Source organism: Bison bison, unplaced genomic scaffold, assembly GCF_000754665.1.
Source record: "Bison bison bison isolate TAMUID 2011002044 unplaced genomic scaffold, Bison_UMD1.0 scf7180017864212, whole genome shotgun sequence".
NCBI classification, from domain to species: Eukaryota; Metazoa; Chordata; class Mammalia; order Artiodactyla; family Bovidae; genus Bison; species Bison bison.
Window position 1 is genome coordinate 3,484,753 of NW_011494784.1, and position 22,739 is coordinate 3,507,491.

At 38.8% G+C, this 22,739-nt stretch overlaps 1 protein-coding gene across 1 annotated transcript in view; it reads left to right on the forward strand.

The window, feature by feature from the left end:
- Positions 1 to 22,739, forward strand: part of PCSK5 (proprotein convertase subtilisin/kexin type 5) — a 610,290-nt gene that overhangs the window by 448,731 nt on the left and 138,820 nt on the right. The window contains exons 23-24 of the mRNA XM_010844912.1: positions 664 to 793; positions 1,219 to 1,334. Of these exons, the coding sequence (XP_010843214.1) occupies positions 664 to 793; positions 1,219 to 1,334 (246 nt within the window). The remainder of the gene's footprint in view (positions 1 to 663; positions 794 to 1,218; positions 1,335 to 22,739) is intronic.

Here is a 22,739-nt window from a genome sequence, read left to right on the forward strand (position 1 = left end):
ACTATACAATACTATTGTATAGTATTGTATAGTTACCATGGCGTACGTTAGATTTCCAGAACTTATTCATCCTGCATAACTGAAACTGCACCCATGGATCCAGGTCTCATTTCCCCACCCCAGGTCCTTGACAGCTCCTCTTCTACTTCTGCTTTCATAAGTTTGACTTCTTTTTTAGATTCCACATTTATGTGAGATCATGAGGTATTTGTCTTTTCTTATCTGGGTTCGATTTTAAATGTAACAGTAGTACTCAAACTTCTGTGTTGAAGATACGTTCCAAGGAGGCCAAGGGTAGATGCAAGATGTGTGCAGGCAACCTCTTGATAATTTTAGTGTAAATGCTGGAGAAGTATGGCGCTCTCCTGACAATCATCATGCGGTCTCAAAAGTCAGTAATCAGCAGCCTAACCTCACTGAAAACTTAAAACGTCCCAGTGATACCTCCTTTGCTTTCAAAAGAGGTTTGATGTTTTTTGGCAAATGGGTTCAATCTAAAACTGAAGCCTTTTCCCCCAGAGAACATAAGGAAAAGTACAAATGTTACAGTTCTCAAAATTGCCGCCTATTAATGCCATTTTCACCAATTATGCAAAAAGCAGCCCGCTGTGCAACCTTTTCTGAGGCTTTGTTTCTGTTTCCTGCATTTGTCTTGCTTTTAAGGAGCGGGCGCTGATGGGTGTATTAACTGCACAGGAGGCTACTTCATGGAGGAGCGGAGATGCGTGCAGAGCTGTAGTATCAGCTACTACTTTGACCACTCTTCAGAAAATGGATACAAATCCTGCAAAAAGTAAGTGGATTCCCCTCCCCCCATTTAAGCTCCAGTGTTTGGCAACTGGGTTCCTTATTTGACTGCCTTCATTAACAATATGAAACATACAATTATTAATGAAAAATAAGGTGCAAACATTTACCTATGGACACCAACACTCTGCAGCTTTAAACCCAACTGATTTTTGTGTGTGTGCCTCAGGAGCACTTTAAAACCTCTAAAGTTGTATTTCTGTTTCAAGTGCATGCTCTCTCCTCTTTAAAATCGGTCTACCTGCTAGGTTTTCTTTAATGTTGTCAATTAAAGCAGTTCATTTAAGAAAATATTTTTGTGGCATCTTCAAAGGGAGAATTAAATTTAAGATGTTAAGAGATTGACAGTAAACACATCTTTTCCTTCGCCTGATGTGTGAAAGGATGATACATCGTACATTCTCCCCATAGATGTGACGCCAGCTGTTTGACATGCAATGGTCCAGGGATCAAGAACTGTACAAGCTGTCCCAGTGGGTATCTCTTAGACTTAGGAATGTGTCAGATGGGGGCCATCTGCAAGGACGGTGAGTACAACTACTTATTTTGATCTTCTGAGAACCATGTGATCCTTCCATGTTAAGGTCTAATATATATTTCCACTTGAAAATATTAACTATCAAGCATGTCTCAGATAGGACATGCTGATGTCTTGTTGGTGTTCCTTGAACTTATACCCTGAATGGGTTTAGTTTTCTGGTTGTTTTAACTGCAAAAAGAACTACAGCATCCATTTACGAAGATGGCACTAGTTAATTTTTCTTAATTAGTAGACCTTATTCTTGAAAACTTCTTAGAGCTTTGGGTTCAGAGCAAAATTCAGCAGAAAGTAAAGAGAATTCCCATATATCCTCTGACCACGCTGACCATACATACACACACACATACACACATACTCACCATCAGTATCCCTCACCAGAGTGATATGTTTGTTACAGTTGATGAGCCAACACTGACAAATCATTGTCACCAAAATCTACAGTTTACATTAGAGTCCACTTTTGGTGTTCTGTGAGTTTGGACAAATGTACAAAGACAAGTATCCACCACTGTAATATCATTCAGATCACCCTTCACTACCCTGAAAATCCTCTGTGCTCTGCCTATCCCTTCCTTCTTCCCTCCCTCTGGAAACCACTAATTTTTTTTTCACTGTCATCACAGATTTGATTTTTCCAGAGTGACATATAGTTGGAATTATACAAACACTAACTAGAAAAGGCTACATATTGTATTGTTTTCCAATCTTCCCTCATATGTACTTTTTGCTAGATTTTTAAAATACCACATAGAGTTTTGTACCTTGCTTTCTGCTCTAAGCAATAGATAAATGCTACTCTGTGTTTTTACAAAATCTTCAGAAACTTCACTTCTAATAACAGCTTAGCAGTCTATCTTGTGAATATGCCACAGTTTACTGCCACTCTCCTCTCATTTGGATTGTTTGTAATTGTGATATGTAAATAACAATCAAATGGCATCTGAATCTTTTATTAAGCTGTGATAGATAGGCATCTATCTAATGATAAAACAATTACAGATTGGTTCTAATGCTAATATTGGTCCATTTTTCTTTTCATTGCACCAGTAGTTCTCAACCAAAAGGCCAGGACCCCACACCTTCCCCCAATATTCATTTAAATTGCTCTTGGGGTAAGGCACCGATAGCTTTAGAAGCTTCTGAAGTGTTTTTAATGTGCAGCCATTCCCTCTGATAATTTGGCAAATGCCAAGTTCTCTCATTTTCTAGCTTCCGCCATTTCCCTATCCATAAAATGAATGAATTTAAATTATTCCAACCCCAGTCTCTTGTGAGCTTTGACTCTAGATATAATTCATGCAGAGAGGACTCTTAAATTTGTGCCTAGACTTTATGCACATGTGCACCTCAACAATGTAGAAATAAAATGTTTGAACCATCATTGTTCTAAACATCTTGGATTGTTAGGGAAATAGGAAAATAAAAAATGATGCATTTGGAACAGTTTTCCCTGATAAAAGTCATTTCCCTGGGTTTAATCTTTGTGTTCCTTTGAATGGTTCTTCTTCTGGAAATTTCACAAGAGGCAGAAGAGTGCTATGGCCGGGAGAATGCAGATTCAGAAGTCAGACGCATCATTCTTATCTAGACTCCAGACCTTGGACAGGTTAGGAGTTTTTTGGGCCTCACTGCCCTCATCTATGAAAATAAAAAGGATAATGCTGTTGCCGTCATATGGTTATCTGATAACTTTCCATTAGGAATCTCAAACAACAAAGATATCTGAGCACGTGATGGCACCAATAGGGAAATCATTTATGCTCTCATATCCACAGAGCATCTAAGTGACTTTGTGTCTTCATAGCTCTTCTAATGTATGGATTGACCTGGCAGGGACAGGCAGACCTGCTCAGGCTCTGCATTCAGACTTTCCATGGCCAGGGCTAATTCTTACCACACAACACTCAGGTAAGAAGACTGGGAGTGACAGCACCCCAGATACCATGTAAGTATTACTCTCTAGTTATCAGCCAGTGATCCTTACCCTCATGTTAAAAGCTGATCCCCCTCTATCTGAATATGATCAGAATTTCTGTAAGTTAGTAACTGAAAAACCAAGGAAGATTTTTAAGCCATTGACCCAAAAGATGCACTATGACTTGAGAGGTTCACCCATAGTACTTGGTAACAGGCATTTCAAGGGTTATGATCTTTAACTGCTTTCCCTCAACCATGGTAAGCATGGGATCATTCATGCCAGTGGGACTTTGGTAAAAGTGCAGTGTCAGGATTGTGGGCAAAAGTGGAAAATGAAGAATCATGATTTGTGATGAGTCCATTTTCAGGTAGGTTAAAGAATGAGATCATTGACAGCTCACTAGGCTTTTCAAATCACACGGCAATCACCATGTGCTGTTAGGGATGTGTTATTATTTTCTTCCAACTGTCATATTTCAGTGATTCTAAGACATACTTTTTTAGTATATTTTAATAGCTCTGGAATCAGATGCAACTTATAATTTGTGGCAGCTTACAACTGCTCTGATCCACAGGTTGATGTGATATAGTTGTCATCGCCTGTGACTTAGTCACAGATATATCTAGTCAACTGAGGCACATGATCACTCCTACTTATGTGGCATTTAACTGCACTTCCTAATAGCTTCAAAAAGTTAAACTATGTCTCAATATTCAAAGGAAGAGTTATTACATAAGCCCAGGAAAAAAAAACAGCATGTTATGCAAATATTTTAATAAGCATAAAACTAATATGCTAATTGACAAAAGGTTATTGTGTCACCATTTAATAAGAATTTTTCTTGGCGGTACTTAAAAAAGTGGTGTATGTGAAATCCAGTGTCTTAGACTCAATGAAATATAGTGTAAATGACTGTGTACGCTCTGCTGTAGGTAATTCCAGAAAGAAAAATCCTTGCTTGTATTATTATTGATTTCTAATTTATTCTTTTTCTAATCTTTTTTCCTTTTCATAAATGGATACCAATCACATTTACCGCTGGACTGCAAAACAATGCTTCTTGAAAAACAATCCTGTTGACTGAAATCACTTTGGGTGGACCAAATTTTCCTCCTGTTGACTGCTCCCGAATGATCTCTTCCAATCCCCCCAATCTGCCTCTCTGGCCAATCACAACCTTCTTCCATGTGTGTCCATCATGCTGCTCTCGTCCTCAACTTCCCCTGTCTCTTGCTGAATTCCTGGAAAAGCAACGGAAGAGTCCTGGGCGGAAGGAGGCTTCTGTATGCTAGTGAAAAAGAACAATCTGTGCCAACGGAAGGTTCTTCAACAACTGTGCTGCAAAACATGTACATTCCAAGGCTGAGCTGCCATCCTAGATTTCTTTGTTCCTGTAGACTTATAGATTACTCCATATTATTATTAAAAAGAAAAAAACAAGCAAAAAAAAAAAAAAAAAGCAAGCCACCTCTCTCTTTCTTGCTCTCTTTTTCTCTCTCGCTCCAATTTGTGCAGGGAGATGGTGAACTGTTTTGTCAGAACTTAAATGGAAAAAGAAATAAACCTACAACAAGCCTACCTTTTATAACTGGGTGTTTAGTGCTAAACAGCCAGAACCACAGAGACAGTATTGTATGACCAAAGCATCTGATGCCAAAATTTGACGTTAAAGTAATAATTTGATTTCCTGCCCTGTTTTTGAAGGTCCATTTTGTTTTTTTTTTTTCTTTTTCCTTTTGCATTTACTTGCTTGCTTCCCTCTTTGAGATGCCTAAAAATCCCTTTCAAAAACATCACAAGAGCAGACATAGATCAAAATGAAACAGAAAGCTCTTGCATCCATCATTTTTCATGCCTGAGTCCACTGTTGGGGGAAATGGCAGAAAACTGGACCTAAGGGCATTAAGAACATCCCACAGAGTTGTGTTCAGTGTCATTTGTCTTGGTTTTTCACAGCTGGCCATTGATACTTTCCACACATAATTTACTTCATGCATTATGTGCTGGTTTTAGCATTATGCCCACTTGATAAGTCTGCTCCACTGGTTTCATCAGATAGACTTGCTGCTACTGGCTTTTCCATGGTAGATTCGGTTATTTTACATACAGCTGGTCAAATGGGATTGCTCTGCATAGTCAAATTGGTGATGGACAGAATGCAAAGATTCACAGAATAGCTGAGACTGATCCAGCTCCCCCCAAATCCAGAGTGTTCACTCGTAAACCCTGCACATGCTCTTGGTGCTATTCAGCCATTACCCCATAGCATTTTTTTAAGGCCATCAGAAATTCCATGTGTTGTAGTGGAAAGTGTTTTCCATATGATGAAGGAAATTTCTTCCTAAAGTCAAAAGTTTCTAAAAGGTCCTGTATTTTTTAAGAAATGGAATTTATTTAAATAATATTTAAGCCTGTGCCCAAGTTGGCGGGGTAACATTTTTCAATGGTGCTTATTAGAAGTGTTTTTCATCTTATCATTTTAAGAAAATAAAACTGGAAATGGAATATGGGCAGCATGATTGTACCCTCCTGGTTCTGTTCTTTCCCCACTCCTCTGTCTCTCTATAACCATGCTGATACACCTGTCCACTGAACGTCAATGAGACCATCTGTTTTCCTGGAAATATATTCACTGGTTTCCTATGAGTCCCTAAACACATCCTGGAATCTAGCAGACTGACTTATGTGAATACTCTTTGGATCAGTGGTCAGAAATGAGGAAGCTTGATAGATCTTATTATAACTCTTGAGTTTCTCTATTTAGGAGAGCAGAGACTAATATCAAGTTTCTTCATGTTTCATATCAAAGCTCCATTGGTGACCTCATTTGCTTTCAGAGTGACCAGCCATCTTGCAGGCTTTAGGCTTCGGACAGCCTCACTTCCAAGATAAGAGGAGGAATGATATAGGTTATCCTGGGAAATGGATGCTAACTAAGGTCCCCAACCAAGAAGCAAGCTAGTAAAAAGGCCTAACTTGAAATTTTGTATTCCAAGACATCAAAGTTAACGTTTAACCCAAGGTAAATAATGAGTACAAAGTCTAATGACCCTTTTAATAGCACTGCAGTGATACTAAGTCATATAATGATTCATATATAACTAGGGGATCAACTGATTTTGTTGAGTAATTTTTCCTCTTCGTAACACTGCAGGCCCTTCTGACCTGAAGAAAGCAAGTTAGTCCTGGGTCTGGCATGTAGAGTCTTAACATTTAAAGTCGCAGTCTCTTAAGTGGACAAAAGTGAGAGCCTAAAGCAAGGTCAAGTAGATGGTGAAACCAGATCTGCCTGCAGAAGAATCCATTTAACTGAACCCGCCCATAATATTTGAGGCACAGAGTTACTATGAAGGGAAAAATAAAAATGATGTCTGTGTTCTTAGACAAATAACCATCAATCTAACAGTCAAAACCATTGGGGTCCACCAACATGTGTTCCATTTCTCACTGACCATGCAGGCGCACATTGTGGAAATACTGGTTTAACTACTAGTGGTTACTGCCTCGTTTATCTACAGAATATTATTAACTAGAACATAATGCTTTCAAAGTTTAAGTTAATGTTATATATTATGTATAAATATATATATTCATAATGAGATATATGTAATGGATAGTACAAAGTTTGGAGACTTAACAAATACTCTAACCTAGAGCCAGAAGTCCTATTTTCTGTTTTCTTTTGTCTTTTCATTAGTGATCCATTGTTAAATCCAAATTCACTTTTACTGAAAAATACTGTACATGTGTAAAATGTTCAGTTGTTTTTTTGTAAAATATAGTAGAATGGTTGTAATTGATACTGGCCAAAATCAATGTTATTCCATATTTTATTTTTTCTATTAAATTAACCTAAGTTCCTGTTTATTTGATCTGTTCATAACCATGTGCAAACATCTCTGAAAGGGTGAGGTCATGAGAAACTTGTGTTTCCATACAGAAGCTGAATATGGAAGAAAGGGTGGAGGTGAATGGAGCATATACATAAGATTGGGAAGAAAGGGTGAACAGAGGTGGGAACTGAAAAAAGGAGACTGTAACAGCGGTAGAAGAAAGGAACAGTTTAGGTTTGGTCATGAATGACTGTTGAATCCCATTTTTAGTACGCAGCTTGTGAAAAAATCTACAGAAGCTTGGTGCAGTTGCTACTGCATTGTACAGACGCAATGTCTAGTGAAAGCCATCTGGACATGCTCTTTCCCTGGCTTCCCCCAGGGCATGGACTACTGCACACCTGCCTGTGGGTGTATGAAACGGTGGGGACCATGGTGCTGGGCACAAAGAGGTGGGGAGTGTGAAAGACGTTATAGAAGATGGCCTTATTCGGTTGGCTGATACCCTGTGCATCATTATCCCTGGCTGTATCATATCCCTGGGGCTGTATCCCTGGATGCCTAGAAGATGACTCTAAAACTAGTCTCTAGTACATACTACAGGGTAGAACTGTATAGTTAGCAAATAAACAACCATGGATCATAGACCTTTGTGAACCCTGCTTGTGATAGTCACTAGCCCTGAAGGTTCAATGCCCTGCCTTTTGCAAAAAAAAGAAATGAGAAATCAACAGAAGTGACACACATATTGAGCTCTGATTAGGTTTAAAGATTTGGGGATACAAAAAGGTATAAGAGCTTCTGTTGCCATGAAGTCCCATTACGAAGATGGGGAGAAACTAATTTTATTGACCATTTACTATGTGCTGTACAATATGGGAATACAGTGTGTGTGTGTGTAGATATATTGGGTTGGCCAAAAAGTTCATTCAGGTTTCCCCTAAGATGGTACAGAAAAACCTGAAAGAGCTTTTTGGCCAACCCAATAAATATACTCTTCTAAGTCTCACAAAAATTCTAGAACAGAAGTACATGTAGTATCCTCTGTTTATAAATGAGAAAGCTGAGGCATATGGACTTGAAATAAATTGATTGGGATTGCATAACCAGACTCAGAATAATAAAAATAAAATTCAACAATAAGACCATTAATCCTAAGGAGTGACTTCTAAATCTCAGATGAGTAAGTTAAGTTCAGACAGGTAGAAATCCTTTTGAATTGGATTAGTCAGGTGTTTCTTAGAGCAGTTTAGACTTGTACTGGATCTTGGAGGATGGCTGAGGCTTAACTAAGCAGATGGAACTAAAGCAGGAGGAGCATTACTAGCAAATCTGCTGCCTAAGAGTTGTTCAGGGAAGCAAGTCGATTGTTCTAATGATTTTAACTAATTACCCCATTGCTACAAAAAACAGTAATTCAAGATGTGATGGATCAGTCAAGAAGAATCAACATTTTTACATTTTCCATAAGATGGATAGTGTGCCCATTCCTTTCATTTCCGTACCCTTGGAAGACCTTGCTATTCAGTAATATCCATCCCTGGACTGATCAGCACTCTCTCACCTTTCAGCCAGTATTAGGGCTCCATCATCATGCTACTCATCTCTTCTATCAGACTCCTCATTTCCACACAGCAGTCTACTCTTCATTTTGAGGAAGTTGCAAACTGAGTGCTTCACAGAGAAGGAAAAGTAACTGTTGTAGTAACTGCTAAGTTAAAATTTCTCCATCAAGTGATCAACACTATAGGCACATCTGAGTATGTAAGTATTTAACATCCCCCTCATGTAGAAAAAACATCATGCAGCTGAAATGTAAGTGGTCATGCCTTCTTAACTGCTTTCACATGATCATTCAGCTTCACACAAGGGGCAGTGACAGACAGCAATTTGACAATTAGAGAAAACTGGAGGAATTTTCTAATACAAAATGGGAGGGGAACACAAAGTCCAGCTGCAGTTCGACCTCACCTGTCCCCAGCTGGGCCTGGGCTCCAAACTCAGTATGTGTCAATGACAAAGTATAAACCATTTCTCTTCCCTGGTTGATGGCCATTTCCAAAATTATTTTTGTTAAAACCCATAAAATCTGAAATTCTTGGCGGAATATTTTGGAGCCACTGACAAATTTAGCAAGGCATAGCCAAGATGGACTTAATTTCACTATGGCTCATTGGAGCAATTTGGCAATAGCATTGGCGCTATACACCATAAAATCATGTCTCCTCTTCATCATGAGAGGCAAAGATCTGGCCCAAAGTCAATTCTTGGGCAAGAAGGATACAGCTGTACAGCATCATTGAGTCTCCTAGGGCAAGTTTGGGACCTGGGAACTCCAGCCATTCCTTTCTACCTTCTTCCTATAAGAGACTTAGAAAGATGTTTAACTGTCTTATTGCTGAAGGATTTTCTTGCAAGATTTCTTCTCTAAAGGGCCATTGTTGAGTCCCTCACCACAATAATTGTTGCAGCTCTTGGCTTTTTCCAGGTCAGATGTCAGGCAACAAAAGATATTTTGCATCTCCACTTCTAGAAATTTACAGAAACATTCCCTGAGGTCGGAATTGTAAGACACTTTTTAGAAAAGAATATACTACAAGAATACAGTGTTTTTAAGCTGGCAGAGTTTTACTACAATGGCTTTATTTAATTTTGCCCCCACAAAAATCAGAGCGACCTACAGAAACTAACTTTCTGTTGCAAGATTCACAACTATCAAGGGTATGGATTAAAATCAAGCCCAGAACATCAACTTTCTGTACAACACTGCCTCCCTTTTATCAGTGCCAAGGAGAAAATAAGTCCATATTACATACATTGCAAGACAGGGGTAAGAGCCTTTTCCCAAGTGTGGATAGAAAGCACACTATATTCCTGGACTTGGCTTTTTCTCCTTATTAACCCAAGTGAATTGCTTCCGTAAACAATCTTTGAGTTTCTGTCTATATACCAAGCACTGAGGTCCTTCGTGCCCTCTTCAAGCTTATGGTCTAGTGGTAAACAAACCAGAATACATGGTTATAATATGAAGCTACTGAAAGGCCTTTTAAAAAGCATCACAATATTGCTGGGAGTCGAAAAGAGCAAGCACACTCACTCTACCAATTAAGGGTTAAATGTACCACGGCTCACACGATAAGCTTTCCAAGGGCATCCAAAAATAACATGAAGCATTCAAAACAGATTTGCCTTTAAAATGTGCAAAATCAAATGATATTTTAATTAAATATCTACAAAATGCAACATATCAAACTAGTCAACTACAGCTCAACACTTAAGGAATCACATAATTAATGTGGGATAAAGGTGAATTTTAATGTTTGATATGATGTGGTACTCGCAGAGACAGGAGAACCTAAGATCTGTTGGGTTTCTAATTTAACCCTGCAGAGGGACAAATTCACTCCTCATGTAGGGGGAGGATATATTTATACATAATTCTGATGTCTTCCCTCAAGATTCCCACCTGTAGATCCAAAAAGCTACCTGCCATTTCCCTTCAGATGGCTAACAGGCATCTCAAAATTAACATGTCCAAAATAGACTTTAGACTTGCTAATCCCCTAAACATTATCATAGATTGTCTCCCATCTCAGCATATGGTATTAAAATACATCTAAAAATCTATCCATCCACCAGTTGCTCAAACCTAAACCCTAGGATTTCTCTTTTTGCTACCCTCAAACCCAATCTGTTGGCAAGATCCCACTGACCTCCATGATATATCTCTAAGTGACTTCTCCCCACTCCGTAGCTGTAATTCTGGATCAAAACACCATCCTATCTACCCTAAACTACTGCAGAGCCTCCTAATCAGGCTCTCTGCTTCTCCCCCCATCCATGCTCCACGCAGATGGCAGAGTGCCATTATAAATACAAAATCTGATTTCACCTCTCCCTATTCACTCAGAATAAAATCTGAACTCCTTACCTGAGACCTTTCTGATATCTTCTCATGCTCCCTTGTTCATATTCTAATCATACCAACCTTCATTTTGTTCTCCAAACAAAACTAGCGTATTTGTGCATCCGGAACCCTGCTCTTCACATGGCTGATATCTTCTCATCCTACAGATCTTAGTTCAAAAACAGCTTTCTCAGAAGCAGCTCCTTCATTCACCCCACACCTGCCCACCTTTTTGGTCTAGCACCACAAACATGACATTGTACAGTTCATTGCCTTGTTTATTGTCAGTCTCTCCCTCAGCACCACAGGAGCTGAGGTTTTTCCGTCTTGTCCACAGTGGACAAGATGTCTAACACAGTGCCTTGGAAGTGTCTAACATAGTGTCTTGCTTAGTAAATATTTGTGGAATGAATGAATAAGAAGATTTCAGTGAGAAGTTACATTAGATATGAGTCTTGAAAGATAAGCAGAAATTTGTAAGTCAAAGAAGGTGAGGATGTCCGAGAAGGATTCTTGAGAGAGAGAACTGGTACAAAGGGACAAAACCATCAAAGGGCTTGTGGACTGAGAGGCAGAGAGTGGGCAAGGTGAGCAAGTGAAGGAAGGGAATGGGAAGACCCCAGAGTTCAACTCACAAAGGGCCTAGGATGGGCTACTGCCCTCTTCAACCTCTTTATTTTTTGAATCATCAGCCTTTCTTTTCAGAGAGGCTAACTGACTTACTTAAGGACCCCATGAAGTCAACTTGTGGCCTCCTGCCAACAAATGCAGGAAGCATTCATTCAGGCAGAATGCTGAGAAGGCTGTATTTGCTTCAGTACCCACGGGATTGATGGCTGCATTGAGCCAACTAAATCAAAGGACAGGGTACTAAGCAGAGCTCAACTATTAGATTAGCTCACATGAGAGGAGGCAGCCTGTAGCTTCTCTTCACTGGGATGTCCATGGCTAGAGCAAGAAATCTGGCAAAGCCTGTTTGCAAGACTAGGGGACAAGGACTGGCTCAGAATCCTCTTTTCCTTCTAAAAGAAAACCCTTTGTCCTCTAAACTGTCATTACCAGAGAAGACTAAAAGGAAAGAATTAACAACATGTGAGGAACTACCCTTCATAACAACAGAACAACAGAAAGAGTAACTCCCATATATGGAATGCTTCCTATGTACTAAGCACTGTGCTCAATTCTTCATATGAGCTATCTCATTCAATATTGCCAATAGCCTGATTTTATTCTCTCTACAAATGAGAATGCAGATGAGGTAAATGCTTTAAGCACCCCAGTGGTTAAATAGAAGATCTGGGAATTAATTTAAATCCAGACGATCTGATATCAAAGTCTCCAAGAAAAATATAAGAGCCAAGGAAGTTGTCTGTTGAAACAAGCTTCAGGCTGTGATCATGAAGCTTACATCAGGATTATATAGGTCACCTGACAATGTCTGGTCCAAGGTCCATGCTGTCTCTTGTGACTAGAGCAATCTCTACCCAGGACTACTGAGCATGGCCACATAGTGTTTTGTGGGATCAAGCTAGGAGTGTATTTCAATATCACTATGAGAATTAGTAGTGACCAATGGGCCATGTGGGCAAAGGAAATCAGATAGGACCTAAAGGAAATGAGGCAGTGACTAATAAGAAATGAGCACATGATGTCCCTTTCATGCTAATTTATCCTTGTCTTGGAAGTCATCATTTGCATTCTCTAGCCTCAATGACGGAGAAGGCAATGGCACCCCACTCCAGTACTCTTGCCTGGAGAATCCCATGGACGGAGGAGCCTGATAGGCTGCAGTCCATGGGGTTGCTAAGAGTCGGACACGACTGAGCGACTTCACTTTCATTTTTCACTTTCATGTGTTGGAGAAGGAAATGGCAACCCACTCCAGTGTTCTTGCCTGGAGAATCCAGGGACGGGGGAGCCTGGTGAGATGCCGTCTATAGGGTCGCACAGAGTTGGACACGACTGAAGCAACTTAGCAGCAGCAGCAGCCTCAATGAAATGAAGAAGAAACAGAACAGAGATACAGGGAACACAGAAACATTACAGTGCTGAAAACCATCACAAAATACAAATTCCATGAGCTCCTTTGACAAATCCATTTAAAAAAATTCTTTCCAGGTGAGATTCAACAGGATTTTCTTGACACAAATCCATAACTGTTGCAACATAATAAAATCTAAACTATCAAGAAAATGTAAGTTTTATTATGTACAGAATTGTAATCTTTAACTGACTTGTATCATTAGAAACAAGGAGAGATAAGAAAGCCTTCCTCAGTGATCAATGCAAAGAAATAGCGAAAACAATAGAATGGGAAAGACTAGAGATCTCTTCAAGAAGATTAGAGATCCAAAGGGAACTTTTCATGCAAAAATGGGCAGAGTAAAGGACAGAAATGGTATGGACCTAACAGAAGCAGAAGATATTAAGAAGAGGTGGAAAGAATACACAAAAGAACTATACAAAAAAGATCTTCACAACCCAGATAATCACGATGGTGTGATCACTGACCTAGAGCCAGACATCCTGGAATGTGAAGTCAAGTGGGCCTTAGGAAGCATCACTAAGAACAAAGCTAGTGGAGGTGATGGAATCCCAGTTGAGCTATTTCAAATCCTAAAAGACGATGCTGTGAAAGTGCTGCACTCAATATGCCAGCAAATTTGGAAAACTCAGCAGTGGCCATAGGACTGGAAAAGGTCAGTTTTCATTCCAATCCCAAAGAAAGGCAATGCCAAAGAATGTTCAAACTACCGCACAATTGCACTCATCTCATACGCTAGCAAAGTAATGCTCAAAATTCTCCAAGCCAGGCTTCAACAGTACGTGAACCATGAAACTCCAGATGTTCAAGTTGGATTTAGAAAAGGCAGAGGAACCAGAGACCAAATTGCCAACATCCACTGGATCATCGAAAAAGCAAGAGAGTTCAAGAAAAGCATCTTCTGCTTTACTGACTATGCCAAAGTTTTTGACTGTGTGGATCACAACAAACTGTGGGAAATTCTTCAAGAGATGGGAATACCAGACCACCTGACCTGCCTTCTGAGAAATCTATATGCAGGTCAGGAAGCAACAGTTAGAACTGGACATGGAAAAACAGACTTGTTCCAAATTGGAAAATGAGTACATCAAGGCTGTATAGCCACCCTGCTTATTTAACTTACATGCAGAGTACACCATGAGAAACGCTGGACTGGATGAAGCACTAACTGGAATCAAGACTGCCAGGAGAAATATCAATAACCTCAGATATGCAGATGACACCACACTTATGACAGAAGTTGAAGAACTAAAGAGCCTCTTGATGAAAGTGAAAGAGGAGAGTGAAAATGTTGGCTTAAAACTCAACATTCAGAAAACTAAGATCATGGCATCTGGTCCCATCACTTCATGGCAAATAGATGCAGAAAACGGTGGGAACAGTGACAGACTTTATTTTGGGGGGCTCCAAAATCACTGCAGATGGTGATTGCAGCCATGAAATTAAAAGACGCTTGCTCCTTGGAAGAAAAGTTATGACCAACCTAGATAGCACATTAAATAGCTGAAACATTACTTTGCCAACATAGGTCCATCTAGTCAAAGCTATGGTTTTTCCAGTAGTCGTGTATGGACATGAGAACTGGACTATAAAGAAAGCTGAGCACTGAAGAATTGATGTTTTTGAACTGTGGTGTTGGAAAAGACTCTTGACAGTCTCTTGGACTGCAAGGAGATCCAATTAGTCCATCCTAAAGGAAATTAGTCCTGAATATTCATTGGAAGGACTGATGCTGAAGCTGAAACTCCAATACTTTGGCCACCTGATGCGAAGAACTGACTCACTGGAAAAGACCCTGATGCTGGGAAAGATTGAAAGTGGGAGAAGGGGACAGTAGAGGATAAGATGGTTGGATGGCATCAGACTCAATGGACATGAATTTGAGTAAACTCCAGGAGCTGGTGATGGACAGGGAGGCCTGGCATGCTGCAGTCCATGGCGTTGCAAAGTGTCAGACATGACTGAGTGACTGAACAGAACTGAAATGAACTGAATCATCTTGATCATCTTCCCTTGAGCAGTCCCATATCTGATCCGTCAGCACGTCAAGACAGTTCTACCTCCAAAACATATTTTGGATCCATTTTCTGTCCTTCACCTGCCACCATCCTTGTCAACATCACCTTGGGTCACGCTGCTTCCCATCTCCCTACTGAACGCACCCCTTATGTCCATGCTCCACATGTCCTCATCTTCTTCCCCTAATCTCTACACAGAGTAGATTAGGCCAGAGTGCTATTTCTCTAAATTCAAAGCTCACATGAGATTCAACTGTTTAAATCCCTCTGTGGCTTCCCATTTCACCTAAGATAAAGCTGAAATTCCTTTCCATGGTAATCAGGCTATGGTCAATCTGACCACTCCATGTCTCTAACCTCATCTCATGCCATTCTCTCCCTCCCTTCATATTTTGCAGCAACACTAACTTTCCCTGACTCCTCTACTCTGCCTTGACCCTATAACTTTCCCATATGACATTCCCCCTACTCTAATACTATTCCACCCCTAATTATCTACACTCAGCTAAATCTTATTATCTGGATCTCAGTTTAAATGACACTTCATTTCCTGATCCTTACAGACAAGATTAGATCTCTTTACTATGGTTTCGTGGAAGCCTCTACTTTCATATCAATTATACTATTAATATGTATTTAGTTGTAGGAATATTTGATGTATGTATTCTCAGTACAAAGTCTGTTCCATGGGGACAAAGTCTGTAAATGTCTTACATCTCACGTGTTAGTGTTAGTTGCTCAGTCTTGTCCAACTCTTTGTGACTCCATGGACTGTAGCCTGCCAGGCTTCTCTGTCCATGGAATTCTCCAGGCAAGAATACTGGCATGGGGTGCCATTTCCTTCTCCAGAGGATATTTCCTACCAAGGGATCAAACCTGGGTTTCCCAAACTGTAGGCAGATTCTTTACCACCTGAGCCATGAGGGAAGCTTACATCTCACGACTCTAGCAAAATGTGTCTCATAGACACTTGATAACTCTTTGATCAGTAGATAAGTTAATAAATGAATAATTAAGTAAATAACTGAATAAATGACAGGGAAGAAATAGCCCTGGCCCAGACATCAGTACAACTAAATTCTAATCTTGATTCCATATAATTTGAGTATAGCCCCTTATGCGTCCACCCCAGTTTCCACTGAGATGTGTCCACCCATCTACAGCATCATACCATCATAACCTTTTAAGCCCATGTATTCAATGTAAGGGAAAATCCCAGTGATAGAGATTCTATCACTAGCCCTAAAACTCACCATACACAAAACCTTTATCACAAACTCACTAAAGCTAATGTTTTGGGATCTTCCCACTAAAAGTGTAGAGCTGGTAGTTAGTGTGGTGGCAGAGTTATAAAGTGTCCCCCCAAAATTACCATCCATTCATTACTGTGAAGACATTTTACAGATGGAATACTATCAACTGACTTTAAAATATGGAGATGATTCCTGAATTATCCATATGGGCCCAAGGTATACATCAGAGGGATGCAGTAGAAGGAGGCAGAGAAGCCATGAGGCAGAAGAGGGGATCACAGAGAGAGATTCAAGACAAGAGAAGGATTTGTCCCACAGTAACTGGCTTTGAAGAAGCAAGAAGGGGGCCATGTGCCAAGAAATGCATGCAGTCTCTAGAAACTGAGAACTGTCCCCAACTTACAGGTTGTTAAGTAAATAGAGACCTCAGTTCTGAACTTCTGTCATCAACCTGAATAAACTTGGAGCAGATTCATTCCCAGAGCCTCCAGAAAGAATGTAGCCTATGACACATTAATTCCAACCTTGTAAAAATAGGAGCAGAGAAGCAGCTGAGCCATACTGAAACCAGACTACTAACCTACAGAATGATGAGAAGATAAATGTTTTGTTGAGCCACAAAGGTAATGGTTACTTGTTACAACAGCAATGGAAAACTAATGCATATTAGCTTATTTTCATAACTGTGACCTGAAGAGCAGGCTTCTAATTAAATACATATATAAGGGCCTACTCTAATCTTCTGAAGAGATGAAAAGTGGATGCTATCTTTTCACTTTCCCTCTGCATGCTACAAACCAGTATCTCCCCAAGAGGAGCTTTTATGTCTGGTTCCCCAGTTTTTGTGGCTGCAACCCAAGGGATACTTCTTGATTACCTAGCTCTGGTGGCCAGCAAAGCTTGCATTCCTGGGTCCTATGGAATTGCAACCAACAGTTTGTGACTGACCACCATCTCAAGGGAACCTGTGCAGAGAAGACTGAAATGTACCCCTAGTCTCTTTGTGAAAGAAGTCTATCTGCTTACTTGGAGCTTTGGGCCTGATAGCAGGCTTCTGGTTTGGCACCCTCTACAGTTCTACTAAAATGCACTCCTGGGACAGAAGCCAGTGGATGACATCTTTGTATTCCCCTTCCATCTCACTTCAGGTGGTTGGTATCTCCCAGAAAGGATCTTGTACACTTGTCTAGCACACTGATTTTTGTGACTACCTTGCAGGGGACACTTCTAGATCACCTGGCTCTGGCAGCCAGCAGGATTTATACTTGTGGTCTCACAGAACTCTATGTGTTTGTACACCTTAAAAGCTGCTGCCTGTGGGTCCGGCTTCCAGTCAACCTGAATCTAGGTGCTGACTGAGATCTTCCCCTTTGGGACATTGAAAGTTTTTAGCACAGTTCAACTACTGGGACCCACTAAAATAAAATCATGAAGATTTGAGAAACAACCAAGATCTAAGACAGGGTTGAATGACAAGGTTCATCCCCTACACAAAGTTACTCCTTCAAGAATGAGAAAAGTGGCTGTTTAATCTTATGCATAGAAACTAACACAAAGAGTCAAGGAAAATGAAAAAACAGAGGAAAATGTTCCAAATGAAAGAACAAGGAATAAACCTCAGAAAAAGTCCTTAATGAGATGAAGGTAAATGATTGACCTGATAAAGAGTTCAAAATAATGGTCATAAATATGCTCACTAAACTTGGAGGAAAATGGATGCACACAGTGAGAACTTCAACAAAGAAAGAAAGCATAAGACTACCAAACACAAGTCATGGAGCTGAAGAATACAACTTAACTGAAAAATACAAAAGAGGGGGTACCACAGCAGACAAGATGGAGCAGGAGAAAAGGCCAGTGAGCTCAAAGACAGGGCAGTGGGACTCATCCAAACAAAGAATCAAAAAAAGAAAGAGTGCAAAAAAAAGTGGAGATAGCTTAAAAGACCCATGAGACACCATCAAGCTGATCGCTATTCACATTATAAGGGCCCCAGGAGGAGAAGACAAAGAGAAAAAAGAGCAGAAGATGTATTTGCAGAAATAATGACTGAAAACTCCTGTAACCTTGGGAAAGAGACATTCAGATTCAGGAAGTCCAGAGAGTTCCAATCCAGATGAATCCAAATAGACACCTACACCAAGATACATGAAAATTAAATAATCAAAAATTAAAGACAAGGAGATAAAAGCAGCTTGTTATATAAAGGGAATCCCTATAAGATCATCAGCAGCTTCTTAGCAGAAACTTTGTGGACTAGAAGGGACTGGCATGTACTAGCCAAAGTCCTGAAAGGAAAAAACTTCCAATCAAAAATACTCTATCCAGAAAAGCTATCATTCAGAATTGAAGGAGAGTTTTCCAGACAACATAAAGGAGTTGATCACCTCTAAACTGGCCTTATAAGAAGTGTTAAAAGGACTTCTTTAGGCTGAAAAGAAAGAGTACTAGTTAGTAACAGGAAAACCTAACCTCACTGGTAAAGATAAATATACAGTAAAATTTAGAATAATCAACTGTTGTAAAGATGGTGAATTAATCACTTATAAAGTTAGTAAGAAGGCTAAAAGACAAAAGTAAAAAAAAAAAAAAACTATAACTAAAATAGTAAAGGGATACACAGGATAAAAAGATGTAAATTGTGACATCAAAACAAATCGTTGGGAGGGAGTAAAAATGTAAAACTTTAGAATACATTAAAATGTAAGTTATTATCAATTTAAAATAGACAGTTATAACTTCAGGCTTCTCTGGTGGCTCAGTTGGTAAAGAATCTGCCTGCAATGCAGGAGACCCAAGTTGGATCCCTGGGTCAGGAAGATCCCCTGGAAAAGGAATGGCAACCTACTCCAGTACTCCCTTGCCTGGAGAATTCCATAAACAGAGGAGCTGGGCAGGTTATAGTCCATGCGATTGCAAAGAGTCGGACACGACTGCATGACTTTCACTTTTTCACTTTCATAAGTATAACTTATTATAGGTAAGTTTCATGGAAGCCATCATGAAAGCAAAAATCTATAGCAGGACACAAAAGATTTAAAATAAGAAAAAAGGAAGGCAACCATACCACTATTGAAAATCATCAAATTACAAAGAGAGCAAACGAAGAAACAGAGAAACTACAAAAGAGCCAAAAAGCAACTAACAGAATTGCAAAAGTACATACCTATTAATAATTACTTTAAATGTATGTGGACTAAATTCTGTCAAAAGACAGAATGACTGAATGGATTTAAAAACTGAGACCCATCTATATGCTGCCTATATGAGATTCCCCTCAGTTGTAAAAGTGCACAAAGACTGAAAGTGAAGGAATTGAAAAAGATATTCTATGCAAATGGAAACCAAAGAAAGCCAGGGTAGCTATACTTGAGAATAAACAGACTTTTTTTTTTTTTTTTTTGGCCATGCAACATGGTATTCAGGATCTTAGTTCCCTGACCAGAATTGAACCCAGGTCCAGTAATGAAACCCAAGCCCTCACCACTGGACTATGAGGGAATTCACAAGATTAAATAGACTGTAAAACAAAGAATATAATAAGAGATAAAGATGAGCATTGCATAATAATAAAGGGATTAATCCAACAAGAGGATATATCATTTTAAATATTTATGCACCCAACACAGGAATACCTAAATATACAGAGCAAATATTAAAGATCTAAAGAGAGAAAATAGATCATAACACAATAATAGTATGGGACTTTAATGCCTCACTTATATCAATGTATAGGTCATCAAGACAGGAAAACAATAAGGAAACACTGGTATTAAACACCACATTAGGCCAGATGGACTTAACGGATACACAGAACATTTCATCAAAAACAAAACAAAACCCAGAATACACATTCTTCTCAAGCATACATGGAACATTCCCCAGGACAAATCATGTGGTAGGCCACAAAATTAGTCTTAAATAGTTAAGACTGAAATCATATCAAGTATCATTTTCAATCATAATGGTATAAAACTAGAAACCAATTATAAGAAGAAAACTGGAAAATTTACAAATATATAGAGATTGAACAACATGCTGCTGAAAATCAATGGGTCAAAAAAGAAAGCAAGAGAGAAATTTTTAAACATACCTTGAGACAAATGAAAATGGAAACACAACATACCAAAACTTATGGGATGCCATAAAAGCAGTTCTTGGAAAGTTGTTCATAATGATAAATGCCTTCATCAAGAAACAGAAAAATCTCAGATGACCTAACTTTACACCTCAAAGCACTAAGAAGAACAAACAAAGCCCAAAGTTAATAGAAGAAAGAAAACAAAGATTCAAGCAGAAATAAATGAAATAGAAATTAAAAGTACAGTGAAAAGGATCAATAAGAGCTTTTTTTAAAAGAAAAAATTGACTTTTAGACTCACCAAGGAAAAGGGAGGACTCAACATCAGAAATTAAAGAAGGTCTTACAACTGATATCACAGACATACAGAGAACAATAAGAGACAATTGTAAACAATTACATGCCAACAAGTTGGACAACCTAGAAGAAATGGATAAGTTTCTGGAAACACACAACCTAGCATTACCAAATCATGAAGAAACAGAAAATACGAGATCAATTACTATTAAAGAGATTGAGTCAGTAATCAAAAACCTTCCTACCAAGAAAACTCCAGGCCCATATGACTTCACTGGTGAATTCTAACAAACATTAAAAGAAAAATTAATACAATACTTCTCAAACACTTCCAAAAAAACAGAAAAAGAGGGAACACTTCCAAATTAATTTTATGAGACCAGCATCACCCTGATACCAAAACCAGACTAGGATATCACAAGAAAAGAAAATTACAGGCTAATATTCCTAATAAAATAAATGCAAAGGTCCTCAATAAAATATTAGCAAACTGAATTCAATAATACATTGAAAGCATAATGCACCATGATCGAGAAAGATTTATTCCAGGAATGCAAAGATGTGTCAACATCCACAAAGCTATCAATTTAAGTCACTACATCAACAAAGTGAAAGTTGCTCAGTCGTGTCCAACTCTTTGCGAGCCCATGGACTATACAGTCCAAGGAATTCTCTAGGCCAGAATATTGGAGTGGGTAGCCTTTAATATCATACACAATGATGAAAGCTGAAAGAATTTCCTCTAAGATTGGGATGCCCACTCTTGCCACATAGCACTGGAAATTCTAGCCAGAGAATCAGGCAAAAAAAAGGAGTAAAAAGCATTCAAATTGGAAAGGAAGAAGTAAACTGTCACTATTTGCAGATGGTGTATATAGAAAACTCTACAGACTCTATCAAAAAATGGTTAAAACTAACAAGCAAATTTAGTAAAGTTGCAAGATACAAAATCAATATTCAAAAATTTGTTCCATCTCTTTAATAAGGAACAATCAGAAAGAGAAACTGAGAAAATAATCCCATTTACAACTGCATCAAAAAGAATAAAATACTTAGTAATAAATTTAACCAAGGATATGGGAGACCTGTACACTGAAAACTCATGGAAAAGAAATTGAAGAAGACTAGTAAATGGAAAGATATTCAGTATCATGAAAAAACTAATTATTTTTTAAATGTCCATACTAACCAAAGCAATCTACAGATTCAATGCAATCCCCAAAGTTACAATAGCAATTTTCACAGAAAGAGAACAAACAATCCTAAAATTTGTAGGAGCCACCAAAGACCCCAACTAGTAAAGGAATCTTGAGAAATAGCAACAAAGCTAGATGCATATCATTCTCTCATTTCAAATTATATCACAAAACTATAATAATCAAAACACTATGGTGGTATCACCATAAAACCAGACACACAGATCAGTGAAACAGAACAGAGAGCTTAGAACTAGACCCATTCATATATGGTCAACTATAACAAAGAAGCCAAGGATATACAACAGTCTTTTCAGGTGATGGTTTGGGTAAACTGGGCTGCACAAAAGAATGAAACTGGACCACTATCTAATACCATACACAAACCTCACTTAAAATGTATAGAAGATTTGAACATAAGGTATGAAACCATAAAACTACCAGAAGAGAGCATAGGTGGTAAGCTCCTTGTCATCTGTCTTGGTGATAATTTTTTAGTCAGGTAGCAAAAACAAGTAGAACTACATCAAACTAAATAGATCTGCAAGGCTAAGAAAACCATCAACAAAATTAAAAAGGAACCTTCTGCAAAATCATATATCTGATAAGTTAATATCCAAAATATATAAAGAACTCACACAACTGTACAGCAAAAAAAAAAAAAAAACCACAATCTGATTAAAAATGAGCAGAAGATCTGAAAAAACATTTTCCCAAAGAAGACATACAGACAGTCAACAAGCACATCAAAAGGTGCTCAACATCACTAACTATCAGGGATATGAAAGTCAAAACCACAATGAGATATCACCTCACCCCTGTTAGAATGGCAATTTTTATCAAA